At 37.5% G+C, this 25,591-nt stretch overlaps 1 protein-coding gene across 1 annotated transcript in view; it reads right to left on the bottom strand.

The window, feature by feature from the left end:
- Nucleotides 1-1,618: 1,618 nt before the first annotated feature.
- Nucleotides 1,619-25,591, bottom strand: part of LOC311077661 (B-cell receptor CD22-like) — a 37,313-nt gene continuing 13,340 nt past the window's right edge. The window contains exons 3-9 of the mRNA XM_084106243.1: nt 25,340-25,588; nt 23,567-23,821; nt 22,883-23,125; nt 22,697-22,799; nt 22,481-22,526; nt 7,131-7,387; nt 1,619-2,649 (exon numbers count right to left, since the gene is read on the bottom strand). Of these exons, the coding sequence (XP_083962369.1) occupies nt 2,592-2,649; nt 7,131-7,387; nt 22,481-22,526; nt 22,697-22,799; nt 22,883-23,125; nt 23,567-23,821; nt 25,340-25,588 (1,211 nt within the window). The 3' untranslated portion in view covers nt 1,619-2,591. The remainder of the gene's footprint in view (nt 2,650-7,130; nt 7,388-22,480; nt 22,527-22,696; nt 22,800-22,882; nt 23,126-23,566; nt 23,822-25,339; nt 25,589-25,591) is intronic.

Below are 25,591 nucleotides of genomic sequence, written 5' to 3'. Positions count from 1 at the left end.
GGCTTGTGCATTACTACAATAAGTAAACTACTGTTTAAGACAGACCAGAACATGTTGAAATTAAATGCACTTTGAGGTGGTAATAAGATGTTAAGCTTTGAATGTACTAAAAAAATAGAAAATAATAATAATTTATTATTATTGGCTTGTGCCTATTGTTAAATAAACTGTTTTTGAGAATTGAATTTTCTTGTGCCTTATTTGTTCACATGGTTTGGGTAAGATTAGGCTGGGTTATGGCTCAGTTTTGGGGTTTCTGGTTAAAGGGTTGTGTCGATATGGTTAACTTATGGCTGAAAATTGGTACCAATAATAAAACCTGTTTTGGCCCAGTTCAGGGCCAGTTAAAGGTGACTAACTGGCTGAGATTCGGGCCAGTTATGGCCCATGTGTGACCCTTGTCTTTAATCCAGTTCTGGGCCACTTCAGGGCCGTCATTCTTTGCGGTACTTGGGCCGAGGGAAAAGTGATTGTGTGGCCCGGAGCTGGGCCAGAAAAAATTGCTATGTGGGCATTCAGGCATGCTATCCGCCCTTTTGTGAGGACAAAAAAAGTGTTACAAACTTTAAAGGCAATTTTCTCAATGTTTCGATTTTTTTGCACACTCAGGTTCCAGATTTTCAAATAGTTGGACGACCAAATAATGTCATATCCTAACAAACCATACATCAATGGGAAGCTTATTTATTCAGCTTTCAGATGATGAATAAATCTCAATTTAAAAAACTGGTTTTGTGGTCCAGGGTCACAATATCGTCAATAAAACAGCTTTACTGTATCGTGTATTTTTTCTTTAATTAATTAATTTCCTCATTATAAATTTACAATCTCTTATTTTCACTAGCCTGTCAAGACAGATTATTTGTAATGCTGCATTGCGTCATATTGACTAGTCCCACACACCGTAAAAATCTGACTGGTTTCTCTACTTTGGGAAAATGTTATGTTTGGAATTGTTAATTGGAAAAAAGAGCAATTACACAAAAACAAAAAAATTCTTACTTATTCTTTTTTTGTTAACAAAATTTTATATAGCATACATAAATGTAAGTTTTCAGGTCAGAAACCACTTTTCTATGTGTTACTTACTGAAGTACAACATTACTTTGGGACTATCTCTGACTAAAACATTTGAAATATGCAAGTCTTTTAATCTTTTCCTTTGACATGTAATCTTTTCTGATTTGTTAGGCCTGACTTGTGTCTTGTCTTTTTTTCCCCCTTTCATTTATTTGTTCTACATTTTGACTGTTTCCTTCTTTGTTTATATAATGTTCTCAATAAAAAGAGTAACTCACGCTGCTCAACGTCGACAGGTCGTCGAAAGCAAAAGTGAACCCAATCTTTCCAGAAAGGTCTTTCCATAAATTAGTCAAGTGTACATGTGATGGTCACTTTGAGGAAGCGTTTTTGCCGTCCGTTTATGATCACGTGACGTGATACAGGATTCATTTTGAAAACAGGTAATTTACTGACGTTACTGGGATAAAACCTATTTAAACAAAATGTTAAATGTTTCTTACAAATGTATCTGCTTTTTCACACACCACACAAAGAAACAGTGCAAAAACTGAAATAAGACTGAATTTATGACACAAGAAGTAGTAATATTTGATGCCAAATATTTTATTTATCAGACAGCTTAACAGAAGAATGAATTTCGATATGATTGTCATGGCAACCCCGTTTCAAACACTATACCTTTTAGTTTCTACAACAGTAATATAATAATTGATTTGTGTTTTTTTTTTTAATCTCAAGGGGCTCTTTTATATTAATTTGAAACACGTTTCCCTCCATCTGGGGTATTTGGTCTCTGAAACCTTATTTACATTTTATTACCATTATCCACAAAGCACAAATATAAACATTTTCCTTTTTCTTCGCTGTCTGCTTGAGATCTGAAACAGACTCTGTCGATCGTGACAAGAGAGAAGAAAGGAGGAGGGTAAAGTAGTTGGATGCCAATGTAATCTGGGAAATTGTTTATGTCCCATCAAAGAACAATAATTCACAAGTCAACCACTAGAGGTCCTACCAGTGCTGTGAATCCAGTAAAGACATTACAGACTTAAATATGTTGAAGGTTAATCAGGTTTATTGAAGCACTGGTCCTAGTTGTAAAAACAGAGTAAAACAGGCAGAGGAAACTCTTAATAGAATACATTAATACATAAAATGAAATACTTTTGCATTTGAATAATAATAAGTTGTGCAGATATCACTTGTCTGATTTCTAATCTTACGCCCCAATCTGAAGAACAAAAAATACAGAATAACAACAAACTCTATACTAACAGATTAAACTCAAACAAACTTCAAATATATATATATATATATATATATATATGTAATTACACACAAAAAATTAAACAAATAAGAAACAGACTTTACATCAGTCTAGCACACAATTACTGTCATTCTCTCACAAAGGGTCAAAGAGAACAAATGAGTCTTAATGTGGGTGATGAACCTGTTTATATTGGTTGTGGTCTGAACAGATGTATAAATTATTCCACAACTATATAATCATCCACCAATCGTTCATTAAACTATTGAACACAGGCTTTGTGTTCGCTGGTCTCTATCACTCATTTGACGCTGCTGTAGATCACTGATGCATCTTCCACAATCTGAACAGTTGATCGCCTAAAAAATCAAAACAAACAGGAGCACAACAATATTATAGCCCAGATTAAATGATCTGTGGTTGTTAAGATAGTACTGGTTAAATTGGTGCTGGTTAAGTTGGTGCTGGTTAAGTTGCACTGGTTAAATTAGTACTGGTTAAGCTGGTACTGGTTAAGTTGGTGCTGGTTAAATTAGTACTGGTTAAGCTGGTGCTGGTTAAGTTGGTTCTGGTTAAGTTGCACTGGTTAAATTAGTACTGGTTAAGCTGGTACTGGTTAAGTTGGTGCTGGTTAAATTAGTACTGGTTAAGCTGGTGCTGGTTAAGTTGGTGCTAGTTAAGTTGCACTGGTTAAATTGGTACTGGTTAAGTTGGTACTGGTTAAGTTGGAACTGGTTAAGTTGGTGTTGGTTAAGTTGGTACTGGTTAAATTAGTACTGGTTAAGCTGGTACTGGTTAAGCTGGTGCTGGTTAAGTTGGTGCTGGTTAAGTTCCACTGGTTAAATTGGTACTGGTTAAGTTGGTACTGGTTAAGTTGGAACTGGTTAAGTTGGTGCTGGTTAAGTTGCACTGGTTAAATTAGTACTGGTTAAGTTGGTACTGGTTAAGCTGGTACTGGTTAAGTTGGTACTGGTTAAGTTGGTATTGGTTAAGCTGGTTGAGTTGGTTTTTCCTCACCTCACTGCAGCATCAGGCTGATGAACTCTAATATCGTCATATTGACATTCATTCTGCCGTGCAAAGACAAAAGTCCGTAACTTCGTTTTTGGTCGAAAATTAGTTATTTATATTTTTGGCACATTCAAGACCTCCTTTATCATGTGGATGAGTATCTTGAATCAATTCTGTTGTTTTTTCAAAAAAATAATGAGTTGTCTTAACAGTAACTTCCAAAAGCCCATGAGAAACCAAGGCAGAACACTGTAACACCAGTTACCGCTCTTTGGCTTTGTTTTGGAACACTCAAATCGAGTTACGGTACTCTGCCTTTGTTTAGCCGCGCGTCAATATGAAGTTAATATGCCGGTGTTCTATCAAATAATGCTACCTACCAGATTGTACGGATATCTGCCTTTGTTTTACTGTCCATTAAAATTAAAATTACGGTGTAGCCTGTGTACTTTGTACACAGTCCCTCTAACTTCTGATGTCCTCAGAGCTTTGTCCTGCACAAACGCGGTCAGAACATTTAGTATGGTCTGAACCCGCTTCATCGATAAACTCGCAATATCGATCGGGAAGGATTATGCAGAGTTGACAGAGAAATGTTACACATGCCGTAGCAGATGAATACAACAAAGAACTAAAGCTCCGCCTCACCCAGTTCGGGTACCGGACCTGGTTGAAACACTCATGCATCTAGCTGGCAGAGTGCCAAAACTTCACTGGTCGAGCCAATGCTGGACTAATATATCTATGGAGGAATTTTGTCATGTCCAATGTATTAATAATGCCATCAGAATGCAACCAAAGCACAGGATACAATGTTAAAAAAAAAACTGTGAAATTTACGGTAAAAAAACGGCAGCTGTGGTTGCCAGTATTTTACCGTAAAAAATAAGGTAGCAACCTTTTATGTTTTACGGGATTTAAATTTACGGGCAAAAAAACACAATGTAAAAAAAAACCTGTGAAATTTACGGTAAAAAACGTCAGCTTGGTTGCCAGTATTTTACCGTAAAAAATATGGTAGCAACCTTACTTTGAAAAAAACAACAAAAAAAAAAAAAAAACCTTCAGCAGGATTTAAATGTGTGGTAAAAAAAACATCAGCTGTGGTTCCCAGTACTTTACCATAAAAAATACAGTAGGAACCTTTTAGTTTTCACGGGACAACCGTTATATTACATAAACCGATAAATGTTATCATTAAATTTCACTAAAGTATTAAAGTCTGCTTTATATCTCTGTAATATATTGATAACCATTATAATAACACAAGTGGTAAAAAAGAAAAGCACACGATGATTTAAGTATACCATTAGATTTCCACAAACTGAGGCACATGTTAATATTTAGAAGGTGCACAGTGTCATACACACAAACACAAAACACCATCATGGTGACACACACATGACTCCAAATAATGCCATAAACATTCATTAAACAATATATGATGTAATATAAACCCCAAATGTATAAAACTGATAACAAAAACCAAGAAGAAACATAATTATTTAAATTAAATAGCATCAAATGTGAAGTGTCACACAGGGAATTCTGGGAATGTCCATTTAGAGAAACAACAGGAACAGAAAAAGAGACGAGCAGAAACACAAGAACTACAACTGACTTCAGCCACAGCCTTAGATGAAATCAACTGAAGATAAAAAACATTAAATCTGTGAAGATCTCAGCAGAGGAGGATTAAACAACTCCACAAACAGCATTACCAGCTTCACTTATTACTAACCAGACTGACTTTTTCTGTCAGACGTCTACAGTTCTGTTTGAGAATTAACAGAGGTTTAGATGTTGATGATTTATTGGTTCATTTGAAGTCACCATGATGGAGATCAGTGACTGCTTTAGTTGGGCTCTTGACCCTTGACTTTCTGACATTAGTTTTTCTCTGCCTGCTGTAACTCTGTGTTTATAAGACATGTTGATTATGGCTAGGAAATCAGAGAGAAAATGAATCATGTGATGTTGGTTGTGTATCAGTGATGGCAATCACCATGTTTGATTCACTGAGCTCTTATAGAGTCTTATCTTTGATTATATGTGTTATTAATTTTACATTATTGATTGTAGTAGCCCTATGATTCTACAGCATGTGATCCATCATTGCTGTGATAATCAGAAGAATTTTTAAAACATTGTGTGCAATAAAGGTTTGAACTGCTGTATCTTTCAGACACACACAGACATCAAGAGTCAGCGTATGAATCTCAACAATGGTGATGATAAAAGTGTCGTGCACTTGATGGAGCCTCCAATCAAAACTCATCAGTATTTCCCAGCATGCATTGCAGCAGGAATACATTATGCAGAATTGCCTTAGTATTTTCTTTTATTATTATATCTGCTTTTATTTTTTATGTTATTTTTGTTGCAGCTTTTTAGTAGCTTGTTTTGTGATGTTCAGAGTTTTATCTGATTATTGTGTTGATTGTCACCGTTGTTGAGATTCATACGCTGAATCTTGATCTCTGTGTTGGTTTAAATCGAGCAGTAGTTCAAAATCTTTTTTCTACACCATGTATTTTTAAAGTTCTTCAGATTATCTGTTGCTCGCTGCTGGCTTACAGAGATATTATACTCAATAATATGAAATATTTATTTTTAATATTATAATTAATATTATCACTTTGCTCATAAAGTGAGAGATAAGACACTTTATGAGATCAGTGAATCAGGCCACAATATGACGATTATCTCATCATTAACCTGCCATCATCACCTGGTCACATTTTCTCTCTGATTTTCATGCCATAACGTTTGTGTTATATAACCACACAGTTAAGGCAGTCAGAGTAAATCTAAAGTTAAAAAGTCAAGGGTCAAGAGCCCAACTAAAGCAAACACTCATCTCCATAATGGTAACTTCAAACTTTATTATTTTCAATAAAACATCAACGTCTGAACCTCTGGTAATTCTCAATAATTAGATTACAGGAAACCACAGCTGGCAGGTTTTTATTTTTTATTTTTTATATAAAAGTTCAGTTCAATGTTCAATGCCATAAAACCTAAAATATTACTACCGTATTTTTTATGGTAAAGCACTTGCAAGCTGCTAGTTTTTTACCGTAAACTTTAGTTCAGTGCCGTAAAAGCAAAAAAAAATTATACCGTATTTTTTACGGTAAAGTACTGGCAACCACAGCTGCCAGTTTTTTCCGTAATATTTAGATCACTGCCGTAAAACCTAAAATATTACTACCATATTTTTTACGGTAAATCGCCTGCAACCAGCTGCCAGTTTTTTACCGTAAACTTTAGTTCAATGCCGTAAAACATAAATATTTATACTGTATTTTTTACGGTAAAGTACTGGCAACCAGCTGCCAGTTTTTCACCGTAATTTTTAGTTCGATGATGTAAAACTTTGTAAAATTAGTAAACATTTGCTACCGTATTTTTTACGGTAAGGTACGGTAAATGCAACGGTAATTTTTTTTTTTGCAGTGTACTTCCAAAATCCGTACATTTAACAGTATATTAATGTAAAATTACATGAAATGTCCCGTGAGAGCTATTACAGTTTTTCACTGTATATAGTAAGGGTACATACCGTTAAGGAATTAACTTTTTTTTTTTCGTTGCTTTTTTTACAGTTTTTTACTGTTAAAATTATGAACATTTTTTACAGTGTAGCAATAAGTAGATGGCTATAAATAATTGTAAATCATACAAAATAAATGCCATGATCACTAGATTTTATACAGGTGTTACTATAATGATTTTGTTAATGGTGATTAGCAACCAAATAGTAATAATGTGGAAGTTATTGCCTTTTGCCTTGACAAGTTGGTACTGGTTAAGTTGTTTTTCTCACCTCACTGCAGCATCAGGCTGATGAACTGTTATATCATCATATTGACATTCATTCTCCTCTGCTCTCTTCGTCTCTGTCTTTCTGTGATGTTGGACAGTTGCGTACAGGATCTCCACAGTATCTCTGGATTCAGGAGTTTCTCCTCTTAATTTTTTGGGTTTCACATTGGCATACAGAGCGTGATTGGCTGAATCCAGTTCAGAAAGAGGCTTGTCATGGACTGAAACGCTCTGTGACGCATCAGAATAGAGATCATTCTGAAATACAAGAACATTTGTAATTATTATTAAGACATGTAAATCAGATTGATCTGAAGATTCTCAGTCTAGAGGAGTTTGCCTCAAACTTTTCAGATCAAGTATCAGGTTAGATCAAATCAATGTAGTGATGTAAAATACACACAGCAAAATCCCCAGTGTTAAATTAACACTCCTCAGTGTACATATGTGTCCACACTACAGGGTGTTAAAAATTAACACTGAAGCAGTGTTGAAGTTAATGAGATAATTAAGTTAACACTGAAGCAGTGTTGAAGTTAATGAGATAATTAAGTGATTAATTAAGTGATGATTGGCCATTAGTGGTGACACCTGATGATAACAAGCAGACTCACTGAAGGAAAGAGAAACAAGAACAGAAAAAAAGAGAAACACAAGAACTACTGACTGAACCATTATTGCACTTATTATTTTACCAGTTTGACTTTATTTCTGTCATACATCTACACACGGTCTTATTTAGATTTAACAGAAGTTTAGATGGTAATGTTTTATGGAATGTTTCGTTTCATGTCACCATTATGGTGACCAGTGGTTGCTTTAGTTGGGCTCTTGACCCTTTATTATTTAACATTAGTTTTTCTCTGGCAGCTCCAACTCTGTGCTTATAGAGCATATGTGTTGTGGCAAGAGAAACTATGATTTGGGCTGTGTTTCCTGAAAGCATCGCAAGCCTAATTTGATCGTATAGACCATTTGTTGCAGTTGGTCTGTGATCAAGTTAGGCCTAAGATGCTATTGGGACTGCAGCCCTGGTTATGTTTTGATGATGAAATTACTAGAGACCTGATTTACTGATGGTACCCATCATTATAAACTGATTATCTAAAGGTTTTATTAATTTTTCACTACAGTAATTACTTCCAGCAATGTTTTGAAGATCTGAAGGATTTAAAATCACACACAGACATCAATAATCTACATATGAATCTCAATAATGGTGACAATAAAACAAATGCTTAATGTTGCAGTGCATGATGGGAGCCACCAATCAGAACGCATCAATGGCTGACATCATGCATTGCAGCATGAATAAATTATGCAGCTGAATTGTCCTGTAATTTTCATTGTTCTTTCTGTTGGCTTTTGTTCTGACTTTAGTAGCTTGTTTTGTGATGTTCAGAGTTGATCTGTTTGTCACTAGTTTGTTTTTTGTCACCATTGTTGAGATTCATATACTGATTCTTGATGTCTGTGCGTTTAAACACAATAACTTCTTTGCTCAAAGTATTTTCCAAATTTTTCATATTGCTATTGGATCTCAAACTGTAGAATCTCAGAGCTACAATCACCAATACTAAAACAAGACATCAAGCATATAGTCAAAAATTTAGACTCTGAAAGACATTAGTGAATCAGGTCACTACATGATAATGTTTTTATCATCAAAACATACTGTGAGCAGGTCATGTTTTCTCTTGCAATAACAAATGTGCTTTATAAACACAGTTGTAGCAACCAGAGAAAAACTAATATTAAAAAATGAAAAGGGTCAAGAGCCCAACTAAAGCAAACACTGACCACCAAAATGGTAACTTGAAAAGAAAAATTCCATAAAACATTACCATCTAAACTTCTGTTAAATCTCAAGAACTTTTGTCGATGTATGACAGAAATAAAGTCAAACTGGTAATAATAAGTGCAACAATGTGTAATGACTCGAAGTCAGTTGTAGTTCTTGTGTTTCTCTTTTTTCTGTTATTGTTTTTTTCTCTTTCCGTCAATGATTCTGCTTATTAACATCAGGTGTCACCACTAATGGCCAATCATCACTTAATTAATCACTTAATTATCGCATTAACTTCAACACTGCTTCAGTGTTAACTTAATTAACTCATTAACTTCAACACTGCTTCAGTGTTAATTTTTAACACCCTGTAGTGTGGACACATATGTACACTGTGTTGTACATATTTAACACTGGGGATTTTGCTGTGCAGGTATATTTCATTGATTCACACATGGAGTGGAGAAGAATAGGGCAGAATGAGTAAATTAAGTGAAATGTTCATTCATCACAGTATGTGTTAATACTGTAAGGATGGACTTTTACTAAGACTGAATTCAAGAATTCTAACCTGCAATAAAACAATAAAACTTAGGGCTGGGCGATTTAAATCGCGATATTGTTATGCCATCTCATCAGTAAAGCCGGTTCCTTGATTAGTAGTAAATCACCATCACCTGCTTTCAGATGGAGCGGCATTTACTACAAAGAGCCGTAGTTAACTGACAAGCTGAGCCATATCGCATTAATATCGCGGACGTATCGCCAGCGATATTTAATGCGATATGGCTCAGCTTGTCAGTTAACTACGGCTCTTTGTACACAGCAAAAACTCCAGTGTTAAATTAACACTCCTGGGAGTGTATGAGTCCACACTCAAGAGTGTTTAAGTTAATGAGATAATTAAGTGATTAATTTAGTGATGATTGAACGTTATTGAAGACACCTGATGTTAACAAGCAGAATCACTGAAGGAGAAAATCTCAAATTGTAAGCCACCGTTATGACGATCAATGGTTGCTTTAGTTGGACTCTTGACCCATGTATTATTAACTTTAGATTTTGTTTGTCTGAGGTATCTGAATTATAATCGCCATTTGAACAAAGAAAAAAGTGATCTGATGGTGTTGGTTATATTATGACAGTCATCATTTGAACTTGATCACTGAACTCATTAAAATCCTTCTTTCTGACTTCGATTTATGTTGTTGGTTACAGCATAACTGTGAATCTGCATAAATGTCCAGAATTTTTGATATAATATAAAGGATTTCTTAAAAGTTGTTTAAAAAAAAAAAATCTTTCTTCTAGGCACACACAGATGTCAAGATTCAGTCAATGCTTCTCAACAATGGTGACGAGCAGAATATTCAATTAGGAAAAGTAAATTACATAGACAATTCAGATCATAATTTATTCATACCGCAATGCATGATGGGAGCCATTAATGAGTTGTGATTGGTGGCAGCCACTGCAACATGCTTTATTATTGTCACCATTGTTGAGATTCACAGGCTGATTATTGATGTCTGTGTTTTAAATAAATTTATCTAAATGTCTTTTGATCAGAACAATGTTTATTAAACATTTTGAATTATAAGTAAAGTACTGATAATCATAGGCTGAAGAATCACAAAACTGCTGCTAACAAGTTAAACCAAACTATCTCAATAAATTTCATTTTTCAGATCATGCATGATTATTTCAAAACATAACCAATACTATAAAATAACATTTTACTTTGTTCGATTAACTGTTATAAATCAATAACAGCAGACAAACAACAGTAAATATTAAAGTAAACATATAATGGTCTAGAGCCCAACTAAAGCAAACACCATTCGCCATAATGGTAACTTACAATTTGTGATTTTCTCCTTCAGTGATTCTGCTTGTTAACATCAGGTGTCTTCAATAATGCTCAATCATCACTCAATTAATCACTTAATTATCTCATCAGCCCTAAATGCTGCTCCATCTGAAAGCAGGTTGAAGACTAAAATTTCATCTTTTAATATTATTTTATTATTTTATATTATGTATTTGTACTATTATTCTTTATTAATATTCATAATCAGTTGTATTATCATATGGAGTTTTATGTGCATGAGTTTGAGTGTATGAGAGACTATAGATAGCATGGATGCATGTAAAGATCATATGTCAGAGACAGAGGGAGACAGAAGGGTGTGTACTGTAACATGTTTCCAACTGATGCAGATGTAAGCAACAAAGATGATTCTTAATATGGAAGTGAATTGTGCCATGTGTCGCATGACATATACGTTCCATTTTTAAAGCTAAGTAACATAGTTTGTTACCATAAAAGGAATCCGCTCAGTGATGTATATAAGCTCAACCTTACTGTACAACCTCAGAGAAACTAAGAGATGTGAGGGAAGAGAAACACGAGAACGCATAGACCTGGCATGAATGTAACATCTTCTGAAAGTTTCTCTCCTGACATATAAGAATAAAATTCTTCTTGGCAAGATAACTGGTGTCCGGCCCTGTGAATTTAATAATAAGGGGAAAGACTAAATTCCAAGTCTACAATTGGCGTTTCACGAACAGGATTGATGTCTTCAGGCCTTTGTTTGATCATTCCAGGTAAGACCTTATTTTATTTTAAATAATTATGAGTCTGCCTGATGATTAAACATAGACTGAAACTGCTTAAAAGAACTGTGCTATTTTAATTACCAGTTGTGTTGCCAATGCATATATGTCAGATATAATAATAAAAGGGAAAAATGGAATTCAATTAAGTAATTCAATTTAATTTGGCTAATTTAAGTTCCTCTGAAAAGTAAACTTTTAAAGTATTTGATATGCTGGGATAGAGATAGATCTTTTTTAGAAAGAAGACTATCTAGTCAAAAGTTTGGGAAATTAGCTGTAAGACGGTTAAGCTAGAAAATATTTGAGGATACTTGATTAATAGGAGCGGTTAAGTGTGGCGAGTTCCCAGAGAAAGGGGTAAAGATAGTCTCTAAAACATTAACACGCTGGAATTAATACAAGTATGAAAAGGCAGCAAGACTTGATTGACAGGAGTAGTTAAGTGTGACGAGCGCCATAGAAAGGGTTAAAAAATGCTCCAAGGACATTAACACTGGAGTCATACAGGTATGAATGTGCCGATGTAACTAGATAAGATCGCAGGCATTTCTGATTTTGACCGTAAAGCTGTTCAAATATTTGAGTATACTATTCTGAGCAAGCTTAAAGGAAAAAGTAAGAAAGAAAAAAAAAAATAGTTATCTGAGGTAAACTAAATAAATAAATAAAAAAGAAATTCAAAGATAACTGAAAATATAAGGGTTAACCTTGTTTATAACTTTTTATATTTCTTATAGTGTTTAGAGAAGAGAGAGAGAGAGCAAGGGTAGCAGTTGCCCCCTCCTGAGAATTCACTCTAGACACACACACAGACAGTTGTGAAGCAGCCCCATTTTTCGCCCTTTGAGTAACCAGAGCAGGTGGAAAGGGAGAGAAGCAGAGGGCCTCCCCCGGAATTTACACACACACGCACATACATACACATACACACACACATCCATACATTCATAGTCCTGTTGTTTTGAGCATACAAGACACAGAGGGACAAATAATTTGCAAGATGGCAGAAAGTGGCTGTAATAGCAGAACAATATCTGCTTGGTTCCTGGAAAGGAAAAATAAGAAGCAAGCTAAGCTTTTGAAAAAAGGACTCGATATTAACGCATCTATGGATGTGCAGTTAAGCTGGTTTGAGTCCCAAAAAGACTCCATTAAGTCAAAAGCATTTCCAATACTTGCAGCTCATTGGATTGTGAAACAAGGAGGAATTTGTTGCGGTATTAATGGATGCCCAGTCCCACTGGTTGAAGTAATGAAGCCTCAAACTGAAGCGTATAACAAACTGAACAAAATTATGTCTATTAAATGTTCAGATGAAGAAAATACAACTAATAATGATTCATTTGATCCAGATTGGACAAATATAATAACTGAAGTTGAAAAGAAATATTCACAAGAACCAGTGAAATCCGTGACAGTAACACCTCCTCCTTACAAACCAATTTATCCAGCTTTGCCTGAACAATATACAAGTTCATCTAAACCTTTGACACAGCCTCAAGCTTTAGGATCAAATGGAGGTTCAGTTGACAAAATGTTTATTGCATCTGCACAAGCAGCTCCAATAATAACAAGATCTAAATCAGCCCAGCCAAACAGAGACATGCTGCGATGTACACCAGCTCGTAATTATGGATCTGACTGGGGTGATGAGACCAGGGATGACGACATGATCACAGTAGACAAGATTAGTCCTGGATTTTCTTCACCTGCTGTTAAAAGGGAAGAATTACAATCTGAAATGATGACAGAAGAGAGACCATTCACACCAGGAGAACGTCAAGCCATTCTCACAGCCTTGCCTCCTCTGAAGCGACAAGATCCAAACACAGAGTTTTGGCGAGAATTAGACTCTTTGGTTGAAGCACATCAAATGACATTAAAAGACATACACACCATTGTGAAAGCTAAAATCCCAAGAGACAGATGGGAACGCTTGCCAGCTTCGATAACAACAGCCCAATGGATAAATTTGTGGGTTGATGACCAAGGACGACCCTTGGGTCTTTGGCAGGCATTAGATGTGTTTCGAAAAGAAATCCAAGAAATCTTGGGCAGTGGGAAAGTTCCTTTCACATTAGTGACGTTGATTAAGCAAAAGGATGATGAATCTCCAGATGAATATGCTCTGCGTAAGTGGAATGCTTATGAGAGATGGGCTCTCTGTGCTAAGAAACAACCTGACAGAGATGATGTGCAGTTTACTGACACACTTGTGGATGGACTTAGCACAAAATACCAACAAGCCTTATCACTTGGAGTCAATCCAGGTGAGACCTTTGACCAGATTTTACAGTGGGCTGGCCGTTTAGAGATGGCTACGAGATCAAATAAGGAAGACGGAAACAAGCCAAATCGAAGAGGAGTGGCAACAGCTCAATACAACATGGACATAAAGAAGAGGATGATTGTCTGCACCAACTGTGGAAAACCTCGCCACACAATAAAAGATTGTTGGGCTAAAGGAGGTGGAGCAGAAGGTCAAGGTCCATCATTTAGACAGGTCAGTGCGAAGAAACATGATGAAACCTCTCAAGGGAAAACGTGGACTGAAGCACAAGTCCGTCAGCTCATTGAGGGAATAGTGCGTCCGCAATAGGAATCAGCGGCCCCCTGTATTAGTAAGAAAAGAGATAATCGCCTTTTCGTTAATGCATTAATAGGGGGCCACCCATGTGACATTTTGGTCGACACAGGAGCTTCGATTTCAATAACAGATCTGAACCTACCTACAACTGATGAAACTATGGAAGTTGAAGGAGTTGGAGGAGCTATCACTAAATTTCGCAAAAGTATACAAGTTCCTTTGCAAATACATGAAGATGAAGTCTTATGGACATCTTTCTGGGTAGGGCCGAATTCACAAGGAAGCCTTATTGGCATGGACATTCTTCCATTGTTGAACATGATCATATTCACTGACAGTCGTCAAATCGCTACAACAACTGGGATAATACCACATGAAGATCGCACATGTAATTTAATATCTGTTGGTACAGCAAAACCAATTATCAGAGATTGGGGAAAAGACGGTGTGTGGGGTCTTCTGTGCAGTTTATATCCAGATGTTTGGGCTAAACACAAATTGGATTGCGGTAAAGCCAACATTGACCCTGTTGTTATTGAGGGACCGATACATGCCCCTCATAAACAATACCCTATCCGACCTGAAGCAAGACAAGCCGTGGAAGAGATAGTGGCAGACTTGGAAGCCGAAGGAATTATCAGACAAACTTCATCAACCACTAATAGCCCTGTCTGGCCTGTCAAGAAATCGGATAATTCATGGCGATTAACCATAGATTACACAAGACTTAACAGTGTAACACCAAAACCGCATCCTATTGTGGCCAATCCTGCCACCATTTTAAATGATATCCCAGGAAATGCAAGAATATTTACAGTACTAGATGTACTGTCGGCATTTTGGTCTATACCTATAGACAAAAAATCTCAAGAGAAATTGGCCTTTACAGTGGGTGCAAACCAGTATGTCTGGAACCGACTCCCACAAGGTCTCAATCTTTCTCCTGTTGTATTTCATAGAGCCTTGGATCAGTTCTTAACGGAGCAAAAAGCTGAAATTGAGAGTTCAGGAAGTGTTTGCATCCAATATGTTGATGACCTGTTGATTGCAAGCCCAGATGAAAACAGCCATATATTTGCTCTGAATGTTGTCTTACAAGCCCTTAAGAAAGGAGGATTCAAAGTCAACCCCGACAAAGCACAGCTGGCTAAAACCAAGGTTATCTACTTGGGCCAAGAAATATCTGTCGAGGGAAGGAGAATGACAACAGAGCGTGTAGAGGCATTACGACAACTTCCAAAACCTCTAACAGTTACAGGAATACGGAAGGTGATGGGACTTTTCAACTACTGTCGCCAGTATATACCTGATTTTGCCAGCATCACTAGCCCTCTCATCGACTTGTACAAGGGAGGAAAGCCTGGAGTGGAAAAGATAAACTGGACGCCGGAAGCTGAGGAAGCATTTACTTCTATGAAAGAGAAACTGACATCAGCCCCAGCCTTGGGACTTCCTGATGGACGGTTGCAGTTCCATTTGTGGACCAGGGTGGGAGATGAGACGTATTCAGCAGTTCTGTGTCAAAAACCAGGTGATAGATACAGACCAGTTGGATACTTTTCCACAAAGATTCCTGTCACTATGATTGGTCAACCACGATGTATACAAGCTCTTGATGGTGCTACGTGGGCAGTGGACGCTGTTGAAAATCTGATAGGAGCACAAACTATCATACTGCACACTCCACACAGTATAGTGACACTGTTGAACAACACAAACATCAAAACCATAACTGACGCAAGAAGAGCAAAATGGGAAGCAACTTTGTTGAACAAGGATCTGAGAGTGGAAATCATCAGAGACACTTCTCTTAACCCTGCAACAATGATGTTGAAACCACATGAGGGAATACCACATGAGTGTGAAAAACAAGTAGAAGAAGATAGTCTTGGTCCAGTAAATCCAATCCCTCTTGAAAATCCAGACAAAGAGTTATGGGTCGATGGATCCAGTTATTATGTTGATGGAAAACGACATACTGGATGGGCTGTAGTGGAAGCTGATGGAACTGTCGTGAAGAAAGGAGCTCTTTCGGGGCAATTTTCAGCACAAGTAGCTGAGCTTATAGCACTTACGGAAGCCTTTGAACAATCGGAAGGTTATCGGGTCAACATCTATACAGATAGTCGTTATGCTTTTGGCGTGGTCCATGACTACCTAGCTTTGTGGAAAAGATGTGGACTTATCACTAGTAGTGGGAGTGAAATACAACATGCTTCCATAATTCGTCGCTTAATTGCAGCATGTCACTTACCCAAAGAAGCAGCCGTGATCAAAGTAAAAGCACATCAATCTGACAAGTCCAAAGAAAGTCAAGGGAACACGGCAGCAGATGCAGCAGCTAGAGAAGCAGCTCTACTTCCTCTTACTCCTGTTACCTTGGTAAAGGAAAACAGCAAGGATAATCCTGAGTTCCATCTTCTGTCATATCAAGTGGAGACAGATGAAGAGAAAGAACAATGGATAAAAGCAGGAGCAAAAGAAGATGATCAGGGTATCTGGAGAATTCCAACAGGACAAGTAGTGATGCCTATTGGAACAAGAAGAGAACTAATGCAGCTGTATCATGGAAAAGTGCATGCTGGAGCAAAAGCAATGAAAGCTCAAATCAGTGAGACTTGGTGGTGGCCACGAATGATGAGAGACATTGATGATTACTGTAAGAGATGTTTGATATGCCTGAAGGCAAATGTGGGAAAATCTGTAAAGGTGCGAATGTCACATGCACCCAGACCAACAGGTCCATGGACACACCTCCAAATCGATTTCACAGGACCTTTATCACCCAGTGGAGGGTACCAATACATTCTAGTAATCATGGACAGATTTACTAGGTGGGTGGAAGCATTCCCTACGAGAACTTGCACTGCTGAAGCGGCAGCACGAGTAATGGTGGAAGAAGTTTTTCCTCGCTGGGGTCTTCCATATGAAATTGATTCTGACAATGGAACTCACTTCACTGGAAAACTGATGAAGGAAGCAATGAAATTGATGGGAATCAAACAAAAATTCCACATTCCATACCATCCGGAAAGTTCAGGGATGGTAGAGAGGATGAATAGATCGTTAAAAACCGCTCTTACCAAAGCCATTCTGCAAACTGGCCAAGGTTGGCATAAGTTATTACCTGCTATTCTGTGGAACTTGAGAGCAACTCCAAACAGAGTCACAGGACTAACCCCTTTTGAACTGATGACTGGAAGAGCAATGGTTCTACCTCCTGATGCTCCGCCACCTGCGGGAACAGGAGGAGATTCTACTTTGTTCCAAGAAAAGTTACGACGCTATATCACAATGCTTGACAAAGCTACTAAAGACAATAATAAGAAAGTGAGAGAAGCTCAACAGCAATGGGATGAAAAACATACCACTACTGATATTCCACACATTCCCGAGTTAGGTAGTTTTGTTATGGTCAAACGTATTGCTAGGAAAGGTTTAGAGCCTAGATGGGAGGGACCATATGAGATACTCTTAACAACTGATACAAGTGTTTGTCTTAAAGGGAAAGGTGTAGGAACAGATAGATGGTACCATTGGTCACAAGTTAAACCTTGTTTAGTGAATGAACAAAATGATGATGATGGTTTATGGCCTGAGATTGAGCAATGTTCATCCATTAGCTTTAAAGATTGGGAACAAAGAAGTGATGTTAATTATTTCTCTGCTTCCATTTCAGGAATCAATTCCATTGACATTGATTAGAGATGGTTGCCAGTTATTCTCGATACCCACCGACAATGGTATGCTTATTCTTAATTTTACTTGGCATTTACCAAGAAAGCCAAGCTTTATGGACTCCCCGAGTTCAGGAAATCACTCGGAATGCAACTCTGAAAACTGGCCAACATTTTACTCTACCCTTTATTTCCAGATGGGGATTATGGGATTGGGTGCCACGTAATGATAAAGACCTTGCTAAATATCGTGAGGGCATCTTTGGCGGATGTAACTTTTACCGTCAGTGTTACAAAAGCAGAGTAATTTGGCCTGTGAAAGACGGGGGGTATACTGGTAGTGCTCAAAGAAGAGGAATTTGTTCAAAAGAACAATGTGAAGTTATAGGGTTAGACCTTATAACATCTACTAATGTGGAAATTAATTTCATTTTGAATCGTACTCACATGCTTACAATATGGGACTCATTGGCCCAAGGGTGTATTTATCCCATAGTGTTACCATGTGAAGGGTTTCTGAGGGATGCTTCCTCGGGGACAACAAGATTCAAGGGAAATTATATGCGAGTATGGCATTCAGAAGATGAGAATGAATATTGTGAGACTGAACTAGAAACTGGGGAAATTGGAAGGTGTTTTTATCTTTCAGCGGAAAAAACAAACAAAGCTAAAACATGTCCAAATACAACTATTGCACCAGTTCATGGTATTTTGTTGGCAAAAGAAACCAAAACCTTGATAAATGAAGCCCATATGGTGCGACAACGCATTAATTATAACTTGAAATCCCTTCTTACCGTTTTTGATCAGTCTTATTGTGGTAATTTTACACAAATAAGAAGTTGGTTGGAAAAAGAAGTTGAATATTATACCTCTAAAAATCCTCTGAGTAGTAAAAATCGTAAACCTCGAAGTATATGGGGAGATATAGCGGGGGTATTTGGCTCTGTCAATTCAATAAGTAATACTGCTCAAATGAACCAACTAAGCGACTATACTCAGTGGGTGGGAACCATGGCGGGGAAAGGACTCACTGAGGCTCTTCAAGGTTCTTTACATATTATAGCAGCGGGTGAGCATCTTAATAATGCTGCAAAAGAATTGGCAGATGCATTAACAAAATCGTCTAACTTTGAGACACATCGAGCGGCATGTTTATTTTTAGCTCAGAATTTAAAGGATCAAATGGTAGAGGATATACAAGTTATTCGAATGGGACAAGTTCCTGAGCGAATAGCAGAATCGTTGTTAGTGGTTTTTGGTAACCAACTTAATTTGACTTCTGCTAAACATGTCCCATTAGTTAAAATCGCCATTAATGAAAATTTGTTGTCAGGTTCTGGAATGTTACCTTTGATCATGATATGGCCTCAATATGGGAAGCGCAATATTATGACAGTTAGGCAATTCCAATCAATGGGTGTTAGACAAGGGAATTCGGTAATTAGATTAGGAAAGAATGGATATTGGGCTGAAGGTGAAACACCAATGATTTCTACCACAGATTGTTGTGTTGAGGAACATGAGTGGGTAATTTGCTCATGCTCTACAATGTTTAGTCTATCTCTTAATGGTTCCGCAGTTTGGGAAGTAGTTCCTTTAGATCAAGCCACAGGTGCATGGCAAGTGTCAGAAGCACAGTGGTGTATATTACATGACGGAATAAGTGATAACATGATATACGGAGGGAAGTTGTGTCCAATTCCTCCTGATCCATTTTGCCTTGAGATTCTCTATCCTCTTCACTTGGGTGGAATTCATGTTCCACATGTGCAATTGTTGCAATTGGAGCCACAATGGTGGAATAATGATTTAGTAGAAGAAAGGAATTATGAGCTCTTTGAGATGGTCAGAAGAGTTAAAAAGAGTGTAAAAGCAGCTCAAGAGGAGGGAATTCAAGCCATGGGTCATGTTATCGTAGCAAATGGTGTAGCTAAATTAATGTCTGAAAGGAAGCTAACACATATCCTAGGGAAGTTATCATGGTCGGAATGGATAGTTTTGACTATGGTAGGAGTTTTCGTGTTCCTGCTATTAATACAACTCATAATATGTGCTACTAGAAGGAAAAGTACCAAACCTGTTAAATTGGTTATTACTAACAAAATGGACGGAACCAAGAATGGAACATACAGCGTGAAATAGGAGATTTTATATACTACTTACAAAACACAACTCCACAAACAATGAATACCCGTTTACTGATTTTCAACCCCAAGGGATAGGATCTTTTTAACATCAACGTTTGTTTTGGTTTGTTGTTTTAGCCGGGAACTTGAGGAGTTAAGTACTTAACGAGTCAAGGCACCGGTAGAAGAATTATTCGTTTTTCTTTTCTTAGATGATTGGGGTCCATTTTAAATGCTTACACATAGACGTTAAAATAACACATGGTATACGGGGACATAACATGGGTTGGGGTTCTTTGTTCTTTGTTTTTTGTTTTTTGTTTTGTTTTTGTTTTCTGTTCTGTTCTGTTTCTATTCTTCTATTCTTTGTCTGCTATTTCTTCTCCTCACTATCACTTCTATAGGTTGGCCACCTGGGAATGATGGTGTGGAACTGACGGCCGTAGTTCCAGTGGAGGGAGATGAAGACTAAAATTTCATCTTTTAATATTATTTTATTATTTTATATTATGTATTTGTACTATTATTCTTTATTAATATTCATAATCAGTTGTATTATCATATGGAGTTTTATGTGCATGAGTTTGAGTGTATGAGAGACTATAGATAGCATGGATGCATGTAAAGATCATATGTCAGAGACAGAGGGAGACAGAAGGGTGTGTACTGTAACATGTTTCCAACTGATGCAGATGTAAGCAACAAAGATGATTCTTAATATGGAAGTGAATTGTGCCATGTGTCGCATGACATATACGTTCCATTTTTAAAGCTAAGTAACATAGTTTGTTACCATAAAAGGAATCCGCTCAGTGATGTATATAAGCTCAACCTTACTGTACAACCTCAGAGAAACTAAGAGATGTGAGGGAAGAGAAACACGAGAACGCATAGACCTGGCATGAATGTAACATCTTCTGAAAGTTTCTCTCCTGACATATAAGAATAAAATTCTTCTTGGCAAGATAACTGGTGTCCGGCCCTGTGAATTTAATAATAAGGGGAAAGACTAAATTCCAAGTCTACACAGGTGATGGTGATTTACTACTAATCAAGGAACCGGCTTTACTGACAAGATGCGCATAACAATATCGCAATTTAAATCGCCCAGCCCTAATAAAACTCACTAATCTGAAGAAGAGATCTATGGGACAGAGAGCACAACACAACTTCTCCAATCTCGTCTCTTCCCCCATGCTGAGTTCCTGACTCCTCACACTATCTTCTCCCCTCCAGGTCTCATTCAGTCATGCAAAACACACACACACCTACTGTCTCCAGTTGTTTTATGAGAGGTCAAAGTAAATACTGCGATACTGTAAATTGGTGCGAATGGTAAAGAAGTTTCATTCCCGCAGCAGCAGAACAGTCAGAAAAAGAAAACAATGCCTGTTCTTCTGTTGTGGGAGATGCCCCAATAAAGATTGTTGATAACGTTTGTATTTATCCCCCAAACTCAGGTGTGACCACTTGGGCACGAGAAAGGGTCCAACAAAAGCTGAATAAATATTTGGGTGCTAATGTAGATGTTTATTGTTCTTTTGTTCCACTTGGGTATTTAAAGGGGATTGGCAAACCACTCAAGGAAGCATCTGTAAACAGAACTTCTGTTTAATCCTTTTTAATTGATGCTTAACCCTGCCTGGCAAAATAAATGTTACATCTTGATTTATTCTGAAGTATTCTGAAATCATTATTTTAGTAAATTAAGGAGGCTGGTGCTACCGCAAATCTTAGTTAAGGTAGGTCAAACTAAAGGCGCATGTATGAACGGAGCAGTAGGCACGTCATCTGAAGACCTTTTGATTTCTGTCTATCACTGATTTAGCAAGTTGTATGGAAATGGCTAAAATAAACTACACTTTTTTGTTCGAGTGAGCAGTAGGCAACCGACTTTAGAGGTATTAGCTAACCCTACATCCACTGACTAAAATCAGAATTAGCAAGTTTGTGTCCGTGAGAAACACGATCCGGCCGACGTGATCTCTATGTGGCATTGGGTCCATAATGCATTAATAACTGAAAGTATGGAAGGTCAAGAATAATAAAAGATCTAAATTAAATCACTATTCATCTTTTGATCAGCTGTTAAGAGAGAAAATCAATAAAAACAAAGAGTCACTTAAATTTGGAGTCAGATTAAATTATTCATGGAGTCAGAATTAAAATTGGAAATCAACTGTTTAATAAATTAAAGTGAATTTTCCAGAAGCGCCCAAAAAGACATACACGCTGCATTGCCTTCGACCACGACACCGGACACCGTCGTTGGGCCGGTGATTGGAGCTTACAATGATTATGCAATTAGACCAACAAACCTATATTAAAACAGTAAATATATATAAGTATTCCATTAAACCATGGGAAAATTAGTTAAATGTCTTCATTAGTTTTATTTATTAATAAAAAAAAAATTCTGGATTGTCTTGATAAAGACTTTGATAATGTTAGTTTCCCATCAGTTCGCACAGTTACAGTCTGAGACACAGATAACGGCTGATCGACTGATTTTCTGCTTCTGTAAAGTTGTGTTGTGTTTAGATGATTTACCTCTTTCACTGTGAGATCTTCAGCTTTAACATTCCTTTGTTTCTTCCTGTTATAATCACAGACATTAACAGCATATGGACGAATGTATTAAATTAAGAGAAAATATGAACACTGTTTTTAAAGATTACTAATAATCAAACACAAATTAGCCATGTTCTTCTACATCAGACCAAAAGTGAACTTATACAATCACTGCAGTTTTTTTATTAAACCCACATAATGAACAGGATGAAGATGATGATGAAGATGATGATGATGAAGACTAATCCTCCAGATGCCGCTGTGATCACAATCACAGTCCTACCAGCAACATGATGAACTGAAAGAGGAAGATCATCATGATTAACTCTCCAAACTGATGAATGATGTGAAGATACAGGAGTGTGTTAATAAAAGCTTCACCTGTGACAGTTACAGCGTCTGATCTCTGAGATCCATGTTGATTGTGAGCCTGACAGTAGAAGCGTCCACTCTGTAGTGCACTGAAACTCTGTCCAGATCCAACAGCTGAGGTTTCATTCTCCTTAAACCAGCTGAAGTTCAGAGCAGGAGGGTTTGAGTCACTGGTGCAGTTCAGAGTCACTGAATCTCCCTCCACTATTACACCAGATCCACTCATCAACACTGAGACGTTCCTGGGAGGGTCTAAAACAGACAAAAATGAAAATTCACAATAACTATTACAAAATTATGTGTTTGGAAATTTTAAACAATGTGCAGATGATCAATAACTCACACATGACGTTTAAAGTCACAGCATCAGAGTATTTCTGTCCATGTTCATTGATGGACTTGCACTTGTATTCTCCACTGTCATCAGAGCTGATCTTTGAGATGCTGTAGATTCTTCCAGATCCTACAATCGTTCCTCCTTTAAACCAGCTGAAGTTCAGAGCAGGAGGGTTTGAGTCACTGATGCAGTTCAGAGTCACTGAATCTCCCTCCACTATTACACCAGATCCATTTATCAACACTGAGACGCTCCTGGGTGGGTCTAAAAAGAACAAATTTGAAAATTCACAATAAACATTAAAAAGTGAATGAATTTGGAAATTTTAAACAATGTGTAGATGATCATTAACTCACACATGACGTTTAAAGTCACAGCATCAGAGTATTTCTCTCCATGTTCATTGATGGACTTGCACTTGTATTCTCCACTGTCATCAGAGCTGATCTTTGAGATGTTGTAGATTCTTCCAGATCCTACAATCGTTCCTCCTTTAATCCAGCTGATTTCTGCAGGAGGGTTTGAGTCACTGATGCAGTTCAGAGTCACTGAATCTCCCTCCACTATTACACCAGATCGACTGATGGACACTGAGACGTTCTTTGGAGGGTCTAAAACAGACAAAAATTAAAGTTCAGTGAATATGATGATGGCTGAGGTGTCTGAGCACCAGGTCCCTGTGTTCGCACAACTGATCTCGCGAGTGGGCCAAGAAGAGGGCGGCCTCCGCGACCTTCGTAAATATGCAGGGTGACAGGGAGGAGTTTGTGCTGGTACGCCTGTCCCTCGAACTCAAAGCGTAGGAACGGTCTGTGTCGAGAGAGAATTGAGACATTAAAGTACACGTCCTTCAGGTCGATCGCTGCGAACCAGTCTTAGGGGCGAACACATTCTGCATTAGCATTTTGAACGGAAGCTTGTGAAGGGCCGATTCAAAACACACACATCCAAGATTTGATGTAACCCACCACTCTTCTTGGGAACAGTGAAGTAGGAGCTGTTAAACCCTGACCTCACAATCTCGCAATCTCCGCATGCAGAACAAGGGGCCTCTACGTTCCCCGCTGTACTGAATCTCATAGCCAAATCTGAACGTCCCAATGAGCCAGCGTGACGGGCGCTAGCCAGGCTCCCAGCGACCGAACCAGCAGGACCAATGGGACCACAGACGTACCCGTGGAGGACAGAGACCCGTCCCAGAGTGGGGTCTGAGTGTGCAGTGCAACACTTACCTGGCTCCACAGTTTGGCAGGGCGTGCGTGAGAAGGCATAGCATACAGCTTGATAACTGAGACACTGCTTATGATTTATGGGGATTGAAAAAGGTGGTTGTGTACACACACTGCCGACACATTTATGTTCAAACACTGTGTAAAAGTTAATTTTGCATAATAGGGGCCCTTTAAAAACCTTGTTAAAAATCTTAAATACTTCAGAGCACAGACTTAAGTTTGGTATCTTTTTAAAGGGAACACTTCACAGATTATTGTAGAAATACATATATATTTTTAAGTTTTATATTTTATATAAAATATATATTTTACAAAACATTTTCAGCTAAAACTTTAAGAAAATTAAAGCTAAATATCTGAACAAATTCTGTGACAAATTGTAGGTTGATATAAAAAAAATAAAAAAAATAATTCAGTATGATTTTTTTGAGTGCAGTACCAAACTTTTCCACTAGATGACATCCAGACTCCTCTGGTGACCATATAAGGACTCTTCGATTTCCATATATGGATTAAGTGATTTAACTACAGTCTGAACGCTTTCAAATGCTATATAGTTGGTCAAGATTACTTTAGGTTTAGACTAAGATATTATTGTTATAAATGTATAATGGCAAGTGTCCCACGGGTGTCGGGGAGGGGCAGTCTTAAAAATAGTGGTTAAAACATTTTTATAAATCATAAATTCAGAAATGTATTCTTTGTAATGTGTGAAAAGTATTGATATTAAAAGTTCATTATTTGTACCTGATTGTAATTATTATCTTTTTTTTTTTTCATAGTGTGATTTTTGGGGAATTGAATACAATTAGGATCAGTTTGACCTGGACCACACAGACTGTAACCAGAAATCTAAAGTGCATGAGGGTTAAAGAGAGAAAGTCAATCTGCACTCACACATGACATTGAGCTGAACAGCAGGAGAGATGTGAGTGTGTCCGTCTACAGCACAGCTATATCTGCCTGAATCCTCTCTTCTGACTGGATTGAAGGAGAGTTTGTTACTGTATTTATTCTCAGTTAATATCTTCTGTGAGTTTCTGTACCAGATGAATGTTGCTCTGTCAGTCAGAGCGCAGCTGCTTTTACATCTCAGAGTGACTGAATCTCCCTCTGTCACTCTCTCAGGAGACTCCACCTGAAGATCTG

The sequence above is a fragment of the Abramis brama genome, assembly GCF_963993115.1.
Source record: "Abramis brama genome assembly, chromosome: 2".
NCBI lineage: Eukaryota > Metazoa > Chordata > Actinopteri > Cypriniformes > Leuciscidae > Abramis > Abramis brama.
This window is presented reverse-complemented; position numbering and strand designations above follow the sequence as displayed.